Here is a 17,434-nt window from a genome sequence, read left to right as displayed (position 1 = left end):
GACATTTTTTAGTACCCTTCCCCAGATCTGTGCCTCGACACAATCGTGTCTCAGAGCTCTACGGACAATTCCTTCGACCTCATGGCTTGTTTTTTGTTCTGACATGCACTATCAACTGTTGGACCTTATATAGACAGATGTGCGCCTTTCCAAATAACATCCAATCAATTGAAATGACCACAGGTGGACTCCAATCAAGTTGTGTAAACATCTCCAAGGATGATCAATGGAAACCGGATGCACCTGAGTTCAATTTCGAGTCCCATAGCAAAGGGTCTGAATACTTATGTAAATAAGGTATTTCTGTTTTTGAAACATTTGCAAACAATTCTAAAATCCTGTTTTCGCTTAGCCATTATTGGGTATTGTGTGTAGATTGAGGATTTTTATTTATTTAATACATTTTAGAATAAGGATGGAACTTAACAAAATGTGGAAAAAGTCAAGGTGTCTGAATCCTTTTTGAATGCACTAAGTATACTTTAAACCAAATACTTTTAGACTGTAACTCAAGTAACTCAAGTTTACTGGGTGACTTTTACTTAAGTCATTTGCTATTAAGGTATCTTTACTTTTACTCAAGTATGAAAATGTAGGACTTTTTGTGTGGTAAGACACCCCCCGTAATTCTTTTAACAGTTCCTCTGGCTGCAACTAGTCCTGATCAACTACAATGTTCCTGTTTTTCATCAGTTTCAAGTCATTCCATCAAAACAATGAGGTAAATGTTTTTAGTTTTTTTGTCATTTAGAGAAAGTAATCTAAAAGTAAAAAGTAATATAAGTAATATAATCACACTTGACCAAATAAATCATCGTCCTCAACTAATCAAATGCTCCTTTCATAAAAATTACATTTTATTAAATAAATAAAAAATGGTCAACTGCAGACATTTTCCATTATAGTTTGTTACCATAAGCATGACCATCACCCACCTAAAAATAAACATTTTAAAAGTATCCTAACTTTTTTTCAGCAATTAGACATTGATCTTAGGAGGGTAGTCTTACCCCATGTTACCCTACACATGTCGCAATGATTTTTGGGGGTTGAATAAACCGGTCAATGGCAAAAATCTGTGGTCACTCACAGATGTCGCTGTAGGGATTTGTGTTGAGTAGTTGTGACGGAACACCCGCCGCGCTCCCTTTTACAACGCATGCTCAGTTTTTTTTCTATCACAAATTTGACCCTGTCTATTTCTTCTGCGCACTGCACTTTCTATATAGTGCCCATGCTTTCCCCACGCAGTCTCTTTCCCCGGCCACAAAACAACCGTGAGTGTAACTCACCGGTCTTTAACAACTTAAAAAAATAAAAAAATATAAAAAATAAGTAGCTGTCGTAGTCTAACAATTTTTTTTTTTTTTAAATCGCAAAATATATTTTTTTGGGGGGGGGGGGGGGGGGTAATAATAGGCCTCGGGCTTAACCCGACGTTTAGGACAAATCGAATTTTCAGGAGAATACGCAGAAATTCCATTCTGTTTTAGCTGTCTTTTCTTTTCTCGTCAGCGAGTCTTGGAATACTTTTTTAGGTCAAGTCATATTTTGGTGGAAAGTGCGTCTTAGGCACATTACGCACCGATTCTGTCCCGGCGAACAATTCTTAACAATTCTCGTGGCCAGCGTCTGGGAAGAACTCATACATTTTGTGCACTTCAAGAAATGAACACTGCGAATGAGGGGAGTTATCCAATGGCTTCTCTATATGTTGGCGACCTGCACCCTGATATCACTGAAGCTATGCTGTATGAGAAATTCAGCCCAGCTGGACCAGTGCTGTCTATTCGAGTATGTCGTGATATGATCACCCGACGCTCTCTAGGTTATGCCTATGTGAATTTCTCGCAACCCACGGACGGTAAGAAAAAAAGCATGCCTCAAAAACGGTGTCTGTTTGCATTACGGTAAAGAGTTGATTGGATCTTTGATTTGAGCATGTTGTCCACCGTGTTATTCTGTGCATCTGTTTAAGAGTATACAATGTAAAGCACATCTTGCTTTTAATGAGTATCAATTGTGTTATGATTTCCCGTTAGAAAGTACAGAATATATACAAAAGTATAGACACCCCATCAAATTAGTGGATTCGGCTATTTAAGCCATACCCGTTGCAGAAAGGTGTATAAAATCGAGCACACTGCCATGCAATGTCCATAGACAAACATTGGCAGTAGAGACTGGCCTTACTGAAGAGCTCAGTGACTTTCAAGATGGCACCGTCATAGGATGCTACCTTTCCAACAAGTAAGTTAGTCAAATTTCTGCCCTGCTATAGCTGCCCTGGTGAACTTAAGTGCTGTTATTGTGAAGTGGATACCTCTAGGAGCATCAACGTCTCAAACGCAAAGTGGTAGGCCACACAAGCTCACAGAACGGGACCGGCTGTCCCCAGTTGTAACACACTACAGAGTTCCAAACTGCCTCTGGAAGCAACGTCAGCACAAGAATTGTTCATAGGGAGCTTCATGAAATGGGTTTCCTTTGCCGAGCAGCAGCACACAAGCCTAACATGCTAACCAGACCGGACACGTCGCGTGCGCCGCAAAATGAATTTAGAAATCCATGTTATTCAATTATTGCACCCACACTGCTCGCGCGGGCCAACGAGCATCTGCAATGCAAGGGCTAAAATAGAAGTCCTTTCTATTTCTGACACAGATCGCGCTGCAAGTCCTGCCTCTCCCATCTCCTCATTGGTTTATAGAAGCAGGTACCCACGTGCCATCTCCTCATTGGTTATACCCACGTGGGTGATCGAAAGATGAACTGTTTTGCCGGTCGTCGTGGTAATACTATGAAAGTTTAGATGCCGATCACCATATAAGTTCAAAGATGAAAAAGCCTGGGAGGAGGAGAGATGACTAGAAACAATTCGGTTGGCCGTTTTATGTGTGGATTAATTGTCGGAGTAGAGGACCGTGTGCATTTCAGGTAAAATAACTCAATGTTTATATCCCAGGACAAATTAGTTAGCAACAGCAAGCTAGCTGAATAGGACAAATTAGCTAGCAAGTGCAAGCTAACTAACTAAATTTCCATACATGTTTAACTCTTTGTCGACCTGACCCCAAATTAATGTCATTGGTTCAGAGTTTGTTTTGATATTTTAACCTGCATGTCGTGATCGCGTTTGGTGTAGGGGAACAAAATCAATTTTATGCACGATGGCGCACGCGCGCATCCGGTTTGGGTTCCGTGTAAGATCCCCATGCGCAATGCCAAGCATCGGCTGGAGTGGTGTAAAGCTGGCCGCCATTGGACTCTGGAGCAGTGGAAACGAGTTCTCTGGAGTTATGCATTATCCTTCACCATCTGGCAGTCCGATGGATGAATCTGGATTTTGGCGGATACAAGGACAATGCTACCTGCCCCAATGCATAGTGTCAAGTTTGGTGGAGGAGGAATAATGGCCTAGGGCTGTCTTCATGGTTCGGGTTAGGCCCCTTAGTTCCAGTGAGGGGAAATCTTAAAGCTACAGCATACAATGTCATTCTAGACGATTCTGTGCTTCCAACTTTGTGGCAACAGTTTGGGGAAGGCCCTTTCCTGTTTCAGCATGACAATGCTCCCGTGCACAAAACGAGGTCCATACAGAAATGGTTTGTCGAGATCGGTGTGGAAGAACTTAACTGGCCTACACAGAGCCCTGACCTCAACCCCATCGAACAGTTTTGGGGTGAATTGGAACGCACACTGCGAGCCAGGCCTAATCCCCTAACATCAGTGCCCGAGGTGTAGGCTAAGCCCCAACTCTGCAAGTGACAAAATTAATGGGAGAGGATGAATGTTTTCCCTCACTTTGGACTCTCAAGTAAACTTGCTCAGAACCATGCATGGCACAGTCAGTCTACTAAAGCATACTGTACACTCTCTCAAAACTACTTTTTGCCTTGCATGGACCAACTCCATTGAGTGGAGAAGTACACATTTGGAATAGTATCTCTTGACCCATATAGCAATGATGGCCCACTTCTTCCATCTGACAGTGTTGGAGGTTTGACCAGAATCTGCTCCAAGACTCCTGCTTTGTACATGTTGTAGCCAGGCTACTGTCTGTGTTCTGCATTTAACTTTGAATAAGTGGAGCTACAGTTTTGCTCCAGAGTACTGCTCCACACTGCCTAACCCATGGTTTCCCAAACTCTGTCCTCGGGATCCCACGTTTTGGCTTTTGCCCTAGCACTGCACAGCTGATTCAAATCAACTAATCATCAAGTTTTGATCATTTGAATCAGCTGTGTAGTTTTGGGGCAAGAACGAAAATGTTCACCCCTTGGGGTCTCGAGGACCGAGTTTGGGAAACGCTGGAACCCAAAGTGACCCATTTCAGCTCCTATTTAAAGGGCCATCAGGAAACCGTTCTGCAGTGAAATTAATTCCCATCGCCTCCCCTGCTGCCTTACACACACACACACACACACACACACACACACACACACACAGAGGAAGAAAAGGCACATCTGAACATTAACTTGTGCATTTCTCTGCTTTCTTTGGATCATGTGATGTCATGCATTTGTGTGTCATCTGATCTGAAAATAATAACTCTGAATAGATAGCAGGAATGTATTTGTAGAAGCAGAAACTTTTCTCCAGGATGTAACACCTTTTTATGGTTGGATTTCTTGAGTAATTGTTGAAGGGTCGTGTAATTCACATCTCCATGTTCTTCTCTACATGTGGATCTGTAATGTTTTCCTCATGTTTTAGGGGCTTACAATTTCTTTCCCAAATCTACTCCCAACTTACTTGAGGAATTTCCAGCATTTGTATTGGGAGTCAGTCCAAGCCCCAATCCTGTGGCTATTGTAAGTAGTCTGAAATACAACAGAATTTCATGTTTTGATATACCACTTGATTCAACAATCACTCTTCTCATTATCCAATGTAGAGTTATCATCTACAGTATAATGCTGTATTTGTTGGTGTGTGTGACCTGGCAGGATTGAGCTATAATTTGTGTTCTATGAAGGTGTCTGTGTCTGCCAACTGTTTATACAGTTTGGGATGTTTTCATTTTGCACCTGCCATCACTTATCTGACTCAGTCTGAGCCAGTGTAGAGAGAACCCCATGGCAATATTACCCAGAGGTTGTATTTTGATCACATAAAAACAATATATCGTCATGTTTAGGTCATGAATATACAGGTTAAGACAACATCATCACAAACCTGTTACCAGCTCCGTTGCTAACTAGCATAGCTAGTCCCATTGTTGCAAAGAGTTATGGGATATTAGAATCCCATTGTTTTAAAGACTCTGCATGGTCAATTTGATGTCTGAAGTGGCCGTATAGCGTTTACTGCGATGCAGACGTCAGGGCTTTCATACTTCTTGCGCTGAGCAGAGCTATTGTGAAGTGAGTTTGTTTATACAAGACCACCCGCCCCCACCTACCATCAACCAATCATGTCAATACGGAGCTATACAGAGCCCTCCGCATTGTTTGAAAATTTGAGGGGCAAGGCGATGCAGTACGGCGCATGATTTGGCCTCTGCATGCCTCCCGGGGCTTCGTTATGCCGTCACATTCTCCATACGAAGTCTCCGACTACATTGTCGGGTCAAGCATGAGTTGGCTTTTAACCTTTCATCTTCAACCTAGCATCATGTCAGGAAGTAAAAGTGTAGTACAACTACTACCACATACACTGAACAAAAATATAAACGCCACATGTAAAGTGCTGGTCCCATGTTTCATTAGCTGAAATAAAACATCCCAAAAATGTTCCATATGCACAAAAAGCTTATTTCTTTTAAATTTTGTGCACGAATTTGTTTATGTCCCTGTTTAGTGAGAATTTCTTCTTTGCCAAGATAATCCATCCACCTGACAGGTGTGGCATATCAAGAAGCGAATTAAACCGCATGATCATTACACAGGTGCACCTTGTGCCGGGGACAATAAAAGGCCACTCTACAATTTGCTGATTTGTCACACAACACATTGCCGCAGACGTCTCAAGATGTAAAGGGAGCGTGCAATTGGCATGCTCACTGCAGGAATGTCCACCAGAGCTGTTGCCAGAGAATTTAATGTTAATTTCTCTACCATAAGCTGTCTTCAATGTCGTTTTGGAAAATTCGGCAGTACATCCAACCGGCCTCACCACACCAGCCCAGGACCGCCACGTCTGGCTTCTTCACCTGCGGGATCGTCTGAGACCAGTCACTTGGGCATCTGATGAAACTGTGGGTTTGCACAACCGAAGAATTTCTGCAGAAACTGTCAGAAACCATCTCAAGGAAGCTCATCTGCGTGCTCGTTGTCCTCACCAGGGTCTTGACCTGACTGCAGTTCGGCGTTGTAACTGACTTCAGTGGGCAAATGCTCACCTTCGGTGGCCACTGGCACGCTGAAGAAGTGTGCTCTTCATGAATTAATCCTGGTTTCAACTGTATTGGGCGAGTGGTTTGCTGATGTGAACAGAGTGCCCCATGGTGGAATTGGGGTTATGGTATGGGCAGGCATAAGCTACGGACAACAAACACAATTGCATTTTATCGATGGCAATTTGAATGCACAGAGATACCATGACGAGATCCTGAGGCCCATTGTCGTGCCATTCATTCATTCACCACCATCACCTCATGTTTCAGCATGATAATGCACGGCCCCATGTCGCAAGGATCTGTACACAATTCCTGGGAGCTTAAAATGTCCCAGTTCTTCCATGGCCTGCATACTCACCAGACATGTCACCTATTGAGCATGTTTGGGACGCTCTGGTTTGACGAGTAAGACAATGTTCCAGTTCCCACCAATATCCAGTAACTTCACACAGCCATTGAAGAGGAGAGTGGGACAACATTCCACAGGCCACAATCAACAGCCTGATCAACTCTATGCGAAGGAGATGTGCGTGAGGCAAATGGTGGTCACACCAGATACTGACTGGTTTTCTGATCCACACCCCTACCTTTTTTAAAGGTATCTGTGACCAACAGATGCATATCTCTATTCCCAGTCAATTGAAATCCATATATTTAGGGCCTTGTGAATTTGTTTCAATTAATTCAGTTCAGATATTTCCTTTTTAAATGAATTGTAACTCAGTAAAATCTTTGAAATTGTTGCGTTTTCATATTTTTGTTCAGTGAATTTGAGAAGCGTAGTCTTCCTTCATGTGTCTAAAGTTGCTTTGGCTGACCATCTCCACTTTCAGCATGTCACAGCTGCATTTAAGTTTCAAGACCTGGTGTTGCTCATCTGAACATTCTTGTTGAATGTGTCTCCCATCAATGGCAGGCAGATAATGCTCAACTCACATTCCACACCAACACATACTCTCAGGACCCCTCTCTAAATATCTCTCAGGCAGCCTAAATATTCCCTGCCTATAGTATCTAAAACCCTATAAAGTCTCCATTTAAGGGTAAAGTTTGACAGAATATATTAGGGTGGCTACTTGCCTCGCCTAGAATAAACTATCCAGTTTTCAGTTTTATGACAAAATACATTTATAGTATATCACATTGACCTGTGAAGTTCACTTCAAGGGTTTTTTGTGTGTTACATTCAGTTCACCTCTTGTTTGTTTGATTTCATGTGTTTATCTATCTCTGCTATTCATCCATTCAGCAATCCCAGCTCCACATGGTGCTCATGTGTTTTCATCAAGGTTGGCCATGGGAACCTTCCAGAACTAGACAGACAACGAGAAACCATCACACACCATCTCTGAACTGGTTTGTGTGAAGTACAATTGCACAGCAAACTGCTGATTCCAGCAGACGCAAGGGAGCTCCGTTTTGTTTACCGGACATTTTTAGCTCTAAAGCCCGGGTGTGTGTTGCTGTGGAGTGACGGGGACAAAGGGGAGGTCTCTGGTTGGCACGTGTTCCCAGATGGACATGAGAGGGGACATGAGAGAGGCAGCAGGAAAATGCGAACTGGCACAACATAAATAACGATAGGCAGATCTAGAAACGTAAATCGAAGTTACGGCACACTGGCGGCATTTGTAGTTTGGACAAATAAAAATAATAGTGGCTGGTATTAATTAGAACCTCTAAAAGAGAACCTGTTAAAGAATGTCATGTTTTCAAGAGCCATTTGCCCCATTTGAATTATAACCGTACATGTACAGTATGTATCCCATTGTTTATATTCATTATGAGAGTGTGCATAAATTATGACTTGTGGCCTGCAAGGCACTTCTGGTCCTATGTGTCTGAGTGCCATGTGCCCTCCCCTCCCCTAACAGCTGGTCAGTGTGGTGGCAGGCGGGGGTCAGACTCCATAGCCACATGGTCTAGTTAGTAGTTAGGACACTCCAATAGTAGCATGGTTTCTTAAAAAAAAATGTGCCTTTAAACTAGGGCCAGTAGTTTTTTTCTGACCACATGACCAGAAATAACTTCTAGTCCTATCCACCAGGACACAATGTGGTGGAGTGATTGATTGGGAGGCGTACATATGGTGTAGCATGCAGAGTGGTGTGGTGTCTATGATTCGAAGTGGGCACTAAATAGCATAAACAACGTGGTGTGGTGGACCCAGTGGCTGAGATGTTTTTAATGTTGTAAGTTAACACCCTGACTTTACCCTCTGACCTCTCCCCCTGCCCTCTAGCCGAGAGAGCCCTGGACACCATGAACTTTGATGTGGTGAAAGGGAAGCCAATCAGAATCATGTGGTCACAACGAGATCCTTCACTCAGGAAGTCTGGGGTGGGCAACGTGTTCATCAAGAACCTGGACAAGACCATTGACAACAAGGCCCTCTATGACACCTTCTCTGCCTTTGGGAACATCCTGTCTTGCAAAGTAAGATGGAAGTGTTTCCGGCCAGACATCTGTATGACCATCGACATTGTGTATACATACTATGTAATATATTTTTTAAACAGCATACATTTTTTTCTCAAACAGGTTGTATGTGATGAGAATGGATCCAAGGGATATGCGTTTGTGCACTTTGAGACGCAGGACGCAGCTGACCGCGCCATCGAGAAGATGAACGGCATGCTTCTGAACGATCGCAAGGTGTGAGTGTCTGATCAACTAGGAGAGGGCGGGGAATGTTGGTTTTAAGTTTTGTCTGACTTTTCTTAGCGAATTGAATTATGGGAAATTTCAGGCCCGGAGTGACCATAATTGTACACTTGCTAACTCAATCAAAAACGAGGGTTGAGGGGCTTGCGTTGCCAACTTCCCTTGCTTGCTTAATCATTTGGACCAACGACAAAGATAGCCGCAGGGATTCCCCCAAGGGCATAAGGTGAGGGTAAGTGGAGGAGGGTGTCTTTAATGAGTTTGAAACGCAGCCCCTGTTCCTGGAGATATACCCTCCTGTAGGTTTTCACTCCAAACCCAGTTGTAACTAACATGGTTCAACTTATCAATCATCTAATAATTAGAATCAGGTGCGCTAGATTAGGGTTGGAGCGAAAACCTACAGGACGGTAACTCTCCAGGAACAGGGTTGGAGACCCCTAGTTAAGATCAATCAAGGGCAGCTAGGATGTTGATAAGGATTGTAGTAGCTCATCTGTTTGCCTATACTGTGACAAGGCAAAAGATAATTCAACTTGTTAAGGGGGAAGTTAAACATTTCTGGTGATAATGAAGGTGAATGAGAGAACTCAAAAAGGGTTCTTTGGCCGTCCCCATAGGTATAGGAGAACCCTTTTTTCGGTTCCAGGTAGAACCCTCTGTGGAAAGGGTTACACATGGAACCCAAAAGGGTTCTACCTGGAACCAAAAAGGCCTGTAGATAGATATAACGAGCCATATAACACCCCACACTCAGTCCCCATACACCCTGGCTTTCTGTGTGGTTTGCTGAACTACACAACTAACAGTGAATGTTTTTTTGCAGTGCTTACTGGGAAATTAACCTTTTTTTTTTTACTTACAAAACATGTCCACACTCTGGTCACCTCACCCCGTGTCAGCTGAGCGTCCGTCTGTACGTTTGTCTGCCCCGTCTGCCTGCCTGTCGTGTGTGTGTCTAACCACGCTTGTGTGTTTTAGTGATGGAGCGAGTGCAGGAATGCAATACTGGAGCACGGATTGGGAGAGGTCTGCATAGCAAGGTAAAGTCTGAGGTGAGGAAGATGATCCAACAACCTCGTTTGGTCCTCAGCTTTCCTCATTATGAACCTCTGTCCCTCCATCCTTCAGGTCTTGGACCAGGAAATGTCATTGTTTGTGTGCTGTGTTCTGGGTGTATAGCATGAATGCTCTGTTTTCCTGAATGTGGTGCCATAAACCATGCAAGAAGTTTTGATCAATGTTGTTCCTGAGAGGACCTTGACTGACTCAATGTGGTCTTATACGAAGTGCTTCCTTCTATTTAGTAGTCATGTCTGGGCATCCTCAATGTCAGTGCTGTGAACACCAGCTTGAAGCCAGAAAACATGTATCTCAGATGAAAAACATGAGAGATGGATCACAGTCCCTTTCTCCCTCCTGCTCAGGACTGTTTTACAAGAATTGTCGCTGCTCTCTCGCTGTGTTTAGGTTCGTTGGACGTTTCAAGTCTCGGAAGGAGAGGGAGGCAGAACTCGGGGCCAAAGCAAAGGAGTTCACCAACGTCTACATCAAGAACTTTGGAGACGACATGAATGATGACAAGCTAAAGGAAATGTTTGACCAATACGGTAAGCTGTGACGTACTGAGATTTCTCATTAGTGGAGCCGTTCAGTTTTTCACATATTAGTCTTGAAATCCACCCAAGGAACCTAGACATGAACGTGCCTTTCTCAAAACTCATATACCTGAGTCCCAATTATTCCCTTTTCATCCCCTGCAGGTAAAACTCTCAGTGTGAGGGTTATGGCTGACCCCAGTGGCAAATCCAGAGGTTTTGGCTTTGTGAGTTACGAGAAACACGAAGACGCTAACAAGGTAGGTTTATTATACCCCCATGACAACAGTTATCAATACAAGTCAGTGGGATTTCATGGTTGGTGGAAAAATACTGACACAATCACACTCAACACATTGTGTTAACTTATGGGTTTACTACATATACACTGGTTGTAACGAATGAATCTACTCAGGCATGTGAAGAGATGAACGGTCAAGAGTTCAACGGGAAGACGGTCTTTGTGGGGCGTGCTCAGAAGAAGATGGAACGGCAGGCAGAGCTAAAGAGAAAGTTTGAGATGTTGAAACAGGAGAGGATCAGCCGTTACCAGGTCAGTCATCTCCTCTGGCACCACTGTCTAATAGAACACTGATCAGAAACAAATGCCATCATTCAACCTGACATCTTGTTTCAGAGTACCCACCCATTAGGCAACAAACCAGGCTGAGTATGTGTGTCGGTCATGACTGTGTATTTCTGGTTTCAGGGCGTTAACCTTTACATTAAGAACTTGGACGACACCATTGACGACGAGAAACTGCGAAAGCAGTTTACCCCATTCGGGTCCATCACCAGTGCCAAGGTGAGAGAGTTCAATGTGGTCCAACAACAATGACCCCTTTTTAGATTTGTATTTGGAGTATGTTATCCAGATATAACACAGCTGACTTCTCTCAATGCAGGTGATGCTGGAGGAGGGGCGGTCCAAGGGCTTTGGGTTCGTCTGCTTCTCCTCTCCTGAGGAGGCCACGAAGGCTGTGACTGAGATGAACGGGCGCATCGTGGGCTCCAAGCCCCTCTACGTGGCCTTGGCTCAGCGCAAAGAAGAGCGCAAGGCCCACCTCACTAACCAGTATGTGCAGCGCATCGCTGGCATGAGGGCCATGCCAGCCAACGCCATCATCAACCAGTTCCAGCCCGCCAGCGGATACTTCATGCCTGCAGTGCCACAGGTTAGTGTTGAAGGGAGAGTGGGTTCAAATGGGTTTGAGAGAAAGTTGTGCTTTACTGGAAATGCCCTTCACAACAGCCATGTTAGGGTTCTGACAGTTGATATGATAGACTGCTGTGCAAATGCCAGTAAGAGTCTTTTTTACATTTTTATGTAGAGTAAGATTGAGAACTTTAATGTTGTGCAACATTGTGTGTGTGTGTGCGCTCGCGTCAGGCCCAGAACAGGACCACCTACTATGCACCCAATCAGCTGGCCCAGATGAGGCACAACCCCCGCTGGCAGCAGCAGGGTGGCAGAGGCCAAGGTGAGGGTTAGAGATGACATTATACACAATGACTGAATCTATCATGAGTTGTATATCCAGGCGATGTTTATTCAAGTACTACATGTCCTGGTGACATACTGTATTATGGGGACTTTAACTTCTGTACAATAATAACCCTGCCTCCACCTTCCTTCCTAGGTGGGTTCCAGGGAATGCCCAACTCACTGCGCCAGCCTGGTCCACGTGCCAACCTGAGACACCTGTCTCCCAATGCCAGTGCCCAGGGCCCCCGAAGCATGGGGCCTTCTGGAGCTCAGAGAATTGGTAAGACTGGATTGCCTCAGTACATCCGATTACAATTGACATTGTGGAAATAATACCTCATCAAACTTCATATGCTTGGCTCATACATACTTTGTTTAATCCCTACCATTAGGAATTTCTGGCCAGGCCATGGGTTCTCGTCCCTCCATGGGAGTCCCTGCCCCTCGGGCCGTGACATCCTACAAGTACGCCACAAGCGTACGCAACACTAACCCCCAGGTGGTGCACCCCATCGCCTTACAGCAGGTAAAACTCACTAACCTGGCGGCAGGTAGCTTAGCGGTTAGAGCGTAGGGCCAGTAACCGAAAGGATGCTGGTTCGAATACCCGAGCCGACAAGGTGAAAAATCTGTCTGTCTCCTTGAGCAAGGCACTTAAACCTAATTTTTTCCAGAGGCGCTGTATTACCATGGCTGACTTTGTAAAATAACACATTTAACTGCACCTATCTGGTGTATGTAACCATAACATGCATATACAGATGAAGTCACCACTCCACAAATTTCTTGTCAACAAACTATAGTTTTGGTAAGTCAGTTAGGACATCTTCTTTGTGCATGACACAAGGATTTTTTCCAACAATTGTTTGCAGACAGATTATTTCACTTATAATTCACTGTATCACAATTCCAGTGGGTCAGAAATGTACATACACTAAGTTGACTGTGCCTTTAAACAGCTTGGAAAATTCCAGGAAATGATGTCATTTAGACGCTTCTGATAGGCTAACTGACATCATTTGAGACAATTGGAGGTGTTCCTGTGGATGTATTTCAAGGCCTACCTTCAAACTCAGTGCTTCTTTGCTTGACATCACGGGAAAATCAAAAGAAATCAGCCAAGACCTCAGAAAATAAGTTGTAGACCTCCACAAGTCTGGTTCATCTTTGGGAACAATTTCCAAACGCCTGAAGGTACCACGTTCATCTGTACAAACAATAGTACACAAGTATAAACACCATAGGACCCCGCAGCCGTCATACCGCTCAGGAAGGAGACGTGTTCTGTCTCCTAGAGATGAACGTACTTTGGTGCAAAAAGTGCAAACCAATCCCAGAACAACAGCAAAGGACCTTGTGAAGATGCTGGAGGAAACAGGTACAAAAGTATCTATATCCACAGTAAAACGAGTCCTATATCGACATAACCTGAAAGGCCGATCAGCAAGGAAGAAACCACTGCTCCAAAACCGCCATTAAACAGCCAGACTACGGTTTGCAACTGCACATGGAGACAACGATTGTACTTTTTGTAGAAATGTCCTCTGGTCTGATGAAACAAAAATAGACCTGTTTGGACATAATGACCATGTGTTATGTTTGGAGGAAAAAGGAGAAGGCTTGCAAGCCAAAGAACACCATCCCAACCGTGAAGCAAGGGGGTGGCAGCATCATGTTGTGGGGATGCTTTACTGCAGGAGGGACTGGTGCACTTCACAAAATCGATGGCAGAACTGGAAAAGCGTGTGCGAGCAAGGAGGCCTACAAACCCGACTCCGTTACACCAGCTCTGTCAGTTGGAATGGGCCAAAATTCACCCAACTTATTGTGGGAGGCTACCTGAAACATTTGACCCAAGAAAAACTATTTAAAGGCAATGCTACCAAATACTAATTGTGTGTATGTAAACTTCTGACCCACTGGGAATGTGATGAAAGCTGGAGTCATTATCTCTACTATTCTTCTGACATTTCACTTTGTTAAAATAAAGTTATGATCCTAACTGACCTAAGACAGGGAATTTTTACTAGGATTAAATGTCAGGAATTGTGAAAAACTGAGTTTAAATGTATTTGGCTAAGGTGTATGTAAACTTCCGACTTCAACTGTATACATACATGCATACATACGTAATACCAGTCAAAGGTTTGGACACACCGACTCATTCAAGGGTTTTTCTATATTTTTACTATTTTCTACATTGTAGAATAATAGTGAAGACATCAAAACTATTAAATAACACATATGTAATAATGTAGTAACAAAAGTGTTCAACAAATCTAAATATATCAAAGTAGTCACCCTTTGCCTTTGATGACAGCTTTGCACACTCTTGGCATTCTGTCAACCAGCTTCATGAGGTAGTCACCTGGAATGCATTTTAATTAACAGGTGTGCATGCCTTAAGTTAATTTGCGGAATTTCTTTCCTCCTTAATGCATTTGAGCCAATCAGTTGTGTTGTGACATGGTAGGGTTGGTATAAAGAAGATAGCCCTATTTGGTAAAATAACAAGTCCATATGTCAAGAACAGCTCAAATAAGGAAAGAGAAATGACAGTCCATTACTTTAAGACATGAAGGTCAGTCAATCCAGAAAATGTCAAGAACTTTGAACGTTTCTTCAAGTGCAGTCGCAAAAACCATCAAGTGCTATGAAACTGGCTCTCATGAGGACCGCCACAGGAAAGGAAGAACCACAGTTACCTCTGCTGCAGAGGATAAGTTCATTAATCAGCCTCAGAAATTGTAGCCCAAACAAATGCTTCACGGAGTTCAAGTAACAGACACATCTCAACGTCAACTGTTCAGAGGAGACCGCATGAATCAGGCCTTCATGGTCGAATTTCTGCAAAGAAACCACTACTGGACACCAATAATAATAATAAGAAGAGTTGCTTGGGCCAAGAATCACGGACATGGACATTAGTTCCAACCTCCGTGTCTTTGTGAGACGCAGAGTAGGTGAAAGGATGATCTCCGCGTGTGTAGTTCCTACCGTGAAGCATGGAGGGGGAGGTGTGGGGGTGCTTTGCTGGTGACATTGTCTGTGCTTTTATTTAGAATTCAAGGCACACTTAACCAGCATGGCTACCACAGCATTCTGCAGCGATATGCCATCCATTTGGTTTGTGCTTAGTGGGGGCTATTATTTGTTTTTCAACAGGACAATGACCCAACAAACCCCCAGGCTGTGTAAGGGCTAATTGACCAAGAAGGGGAGTGCTACATCAGATGATCTGGCCTCCACAATCACCCGACCTCAACCCAATTGAGATGGTTTGGGATTAGTTGGACCGCAGAATGAAGGAAAAGTAGCCACCAAATGCTCAGCATATGTGGGAACTCCTTCAAGACTGTTGGAAAAGCATTCCAGGTGAAGCTAGTTTGAGAGAATGCCAAGAGTGTGCAAAGCTGTCATCAAGTCAAAGGGTGGCTATTTTGAAGAATCTTAAATATAAAATATATGTTGATTTTGTTTAATACTTTTTGGGGTACTACATGATTCCATATGTGTTATTTCATAGTTTTGATGTCTTCACTATTATTCTACATTGTAAAAATAAAGAAAAACCCTTGAACGAGTAGGTGTGTCCAAACTTTTGACTGGTACTGTATATTCATCACTCCTCCGTTTTTAAACTCTTTGTGGCCTGTCTTTCTCTTCTCAGTCTCAACCAGCTGTAGATGTGCAGGGTCAGGAGCCTCTCACACCCTCTGTGCTGGCTTCTGCACCGCCTCAGGAGCAGAAGCAGATGCTTGGTGAGTGAGTGCTGGAATAGATTGGTGGTGTGCCATATTGTTCCTTGGAAGTTCTAGAGTCTAGACCCTTTGGAGGGATTTTGAACATCAATGCAACAAGGTGCAATTATACAGTATCATTTTATCTGTGAGATCCATTCTTAATCTTCCATCTCTCTCTCTCTCTCTCTCTCTCTCTCAGGGGAACGCTTGTTCCCCCTGATCCAGGCCGTGCACCCCAGCTTGGCAGGGAAGATCACTGGGATGCTGCTTGAGATTGACAACTCTGAGCTGCTGCACATGCTGGAGTCCAACGAATCCTTGCGCTCCAAGGTACCAGCAACTGGATAATATCAGAATAAGATCATAAGAAGGGATCATAGTTTTTAAAGTCATAAAGTCAAGGCTCTGACTGTCTCCTATTTGACTGTGTGTTTGTGCAGGTGGAGGAGGCTGTTGCCGTGCTCCAGGCCCACCAGGCGAAGAAGGATGCCAAGTGGGAGTCATCACTACAACCGCTGCTGCCGCTACTTCCTGATGTGTAAAGACTGCTTACTAAATGTTTCAAAATAATAATAAGATTTCTCATTCTGTGCTTCTTTTTCTTTTTTGTACACAGGCAACTGAGAAAAGACGGGTAGAGATTACTACATTGTTTTCAAATGCCTGGGTCATCTACAAAATCCTATGCAAAAATATAAAACAAGGTTCAAAATAATACATTTTAACGTACTTGAGAATTAATAAACAAAATATTACAATACTTAATTTTTCTAGTTGTGTAACACTTTTTTAAACTTTACCAAAAGCAAAAACTAACAGAATTCTTCCAACTAAGGCCCTTTATTTTGGGGCCAGGACAGAACCTTTTTCTATAAGGAAAATGAGCTTTGTTCTTTGTTTGAAAGTTTTGTGTTTTAATAATTTGAACAATTGGATTCCTCCATCATGTTATGTTATCATGGGTGGTGTGGTATGTTATTCTCAATAAAGGGATTAATGTATCAAGTTTACCACATTGTTTGTTTTTTCTTTTCCACTATAGTGTGCATACTACCGTAGCCCCATAGTGTGGACACATTGCGTTGCTCAAGTGAAGCGTTGAAGAAATATTTGATTTTGGTCAAATTATTAATTCATTTCACAAAACCAAAAAATTATGGTACATTAAACTAGCTACCTTCGCAGACTGGGGAGCATAAAGTAAATATAATTTAGGATTTGGGAATTGAGGACTGAGACCACAATTATACCAACTGGCCAACAACTGTGACAAAAAATGACTTTTTATGAGTTGACGAGGCCATATGATTTCACCTTGGTGGAGTGTCACTGGGGTGTAATCATGCCAAACAGTTGGAAAATGTTACATTTTGCAATGAATACTAGCATTTCTATTGGACAGGTTCAGCAAACAGGGAGGGACCTACAGTACCTGAATCTGTCCAATAGAAACGCTTGTTTTAGTTGCAAAACAGAACGTTTTACAACTATTTAGAATAATGATTACACCCCTTGTTATGCCTGAGCCAGCATTTTTAAATGGCAAAGATGGGTGGCGCCAGAGCTCAAAAGTGGATCACCAGAGTGGATCACTTTGGTATCC

The 17,434-nt window shown here is 43.3% G+C and overlaps 1 protein-coding gene across 1 annotated transcript; it reads left to right on the top strand.

Moving 5' to 3' along the window:
- The first annotated feature begins 1,389 nt into the window (after positions 1-1,389).
- LOC106578531 (polyadenylate-binding protein 4-like) lies at positions 1,390-16,841 on the top strand. The gene is made up of 14 exons (XM_014157495.2): positions 1,390-1,864; positions 8,583-8,776; positions 8,882-8,997; positions 10,475-10,614; positions 10,768-10,862; positions 11,018-11,155; positions 11,312-11,407; positions 11,508-11,777; positions 11,993-12,083; positions 12,243-12,368; positions 12,481-12,614; positions 15,759-15,849; positions 16,031-16,161; positions 16,272-16,841. Exons 1-14 carry the CDS (start codon positions 1,669-1,671, stop codon positions 16,371-16,373), a joined length of 1,920 nt encoding a protein of 639 aa, XP_014012970.1. The 5' UTR covers positions 1,390-1,668; the 3' UTR covers positions 16,374-16,841.
- The last annotated feature ends 593 nt before the right edge of the window (positions 16,842-17,434 follow it).

Source organism: Salmo salar, chromosome ssa01, assembly GCF_905237065.1.
Source record: "Salmo salar chromosome ssa01, Ssal_v3.1, whole genome shotgun sequence".
Lineage (NCBI taxonomy): Eukaryota > Metazoa > Chordata > Actinopteri > Salmoniformes > Salmonidae > Salmo > Salmo salar.
The sequence above is the reverse complement of the archived record's forward strand: the minus strand, read 5'-3'. Positions and strand labels throughout refer to the sequence as shown.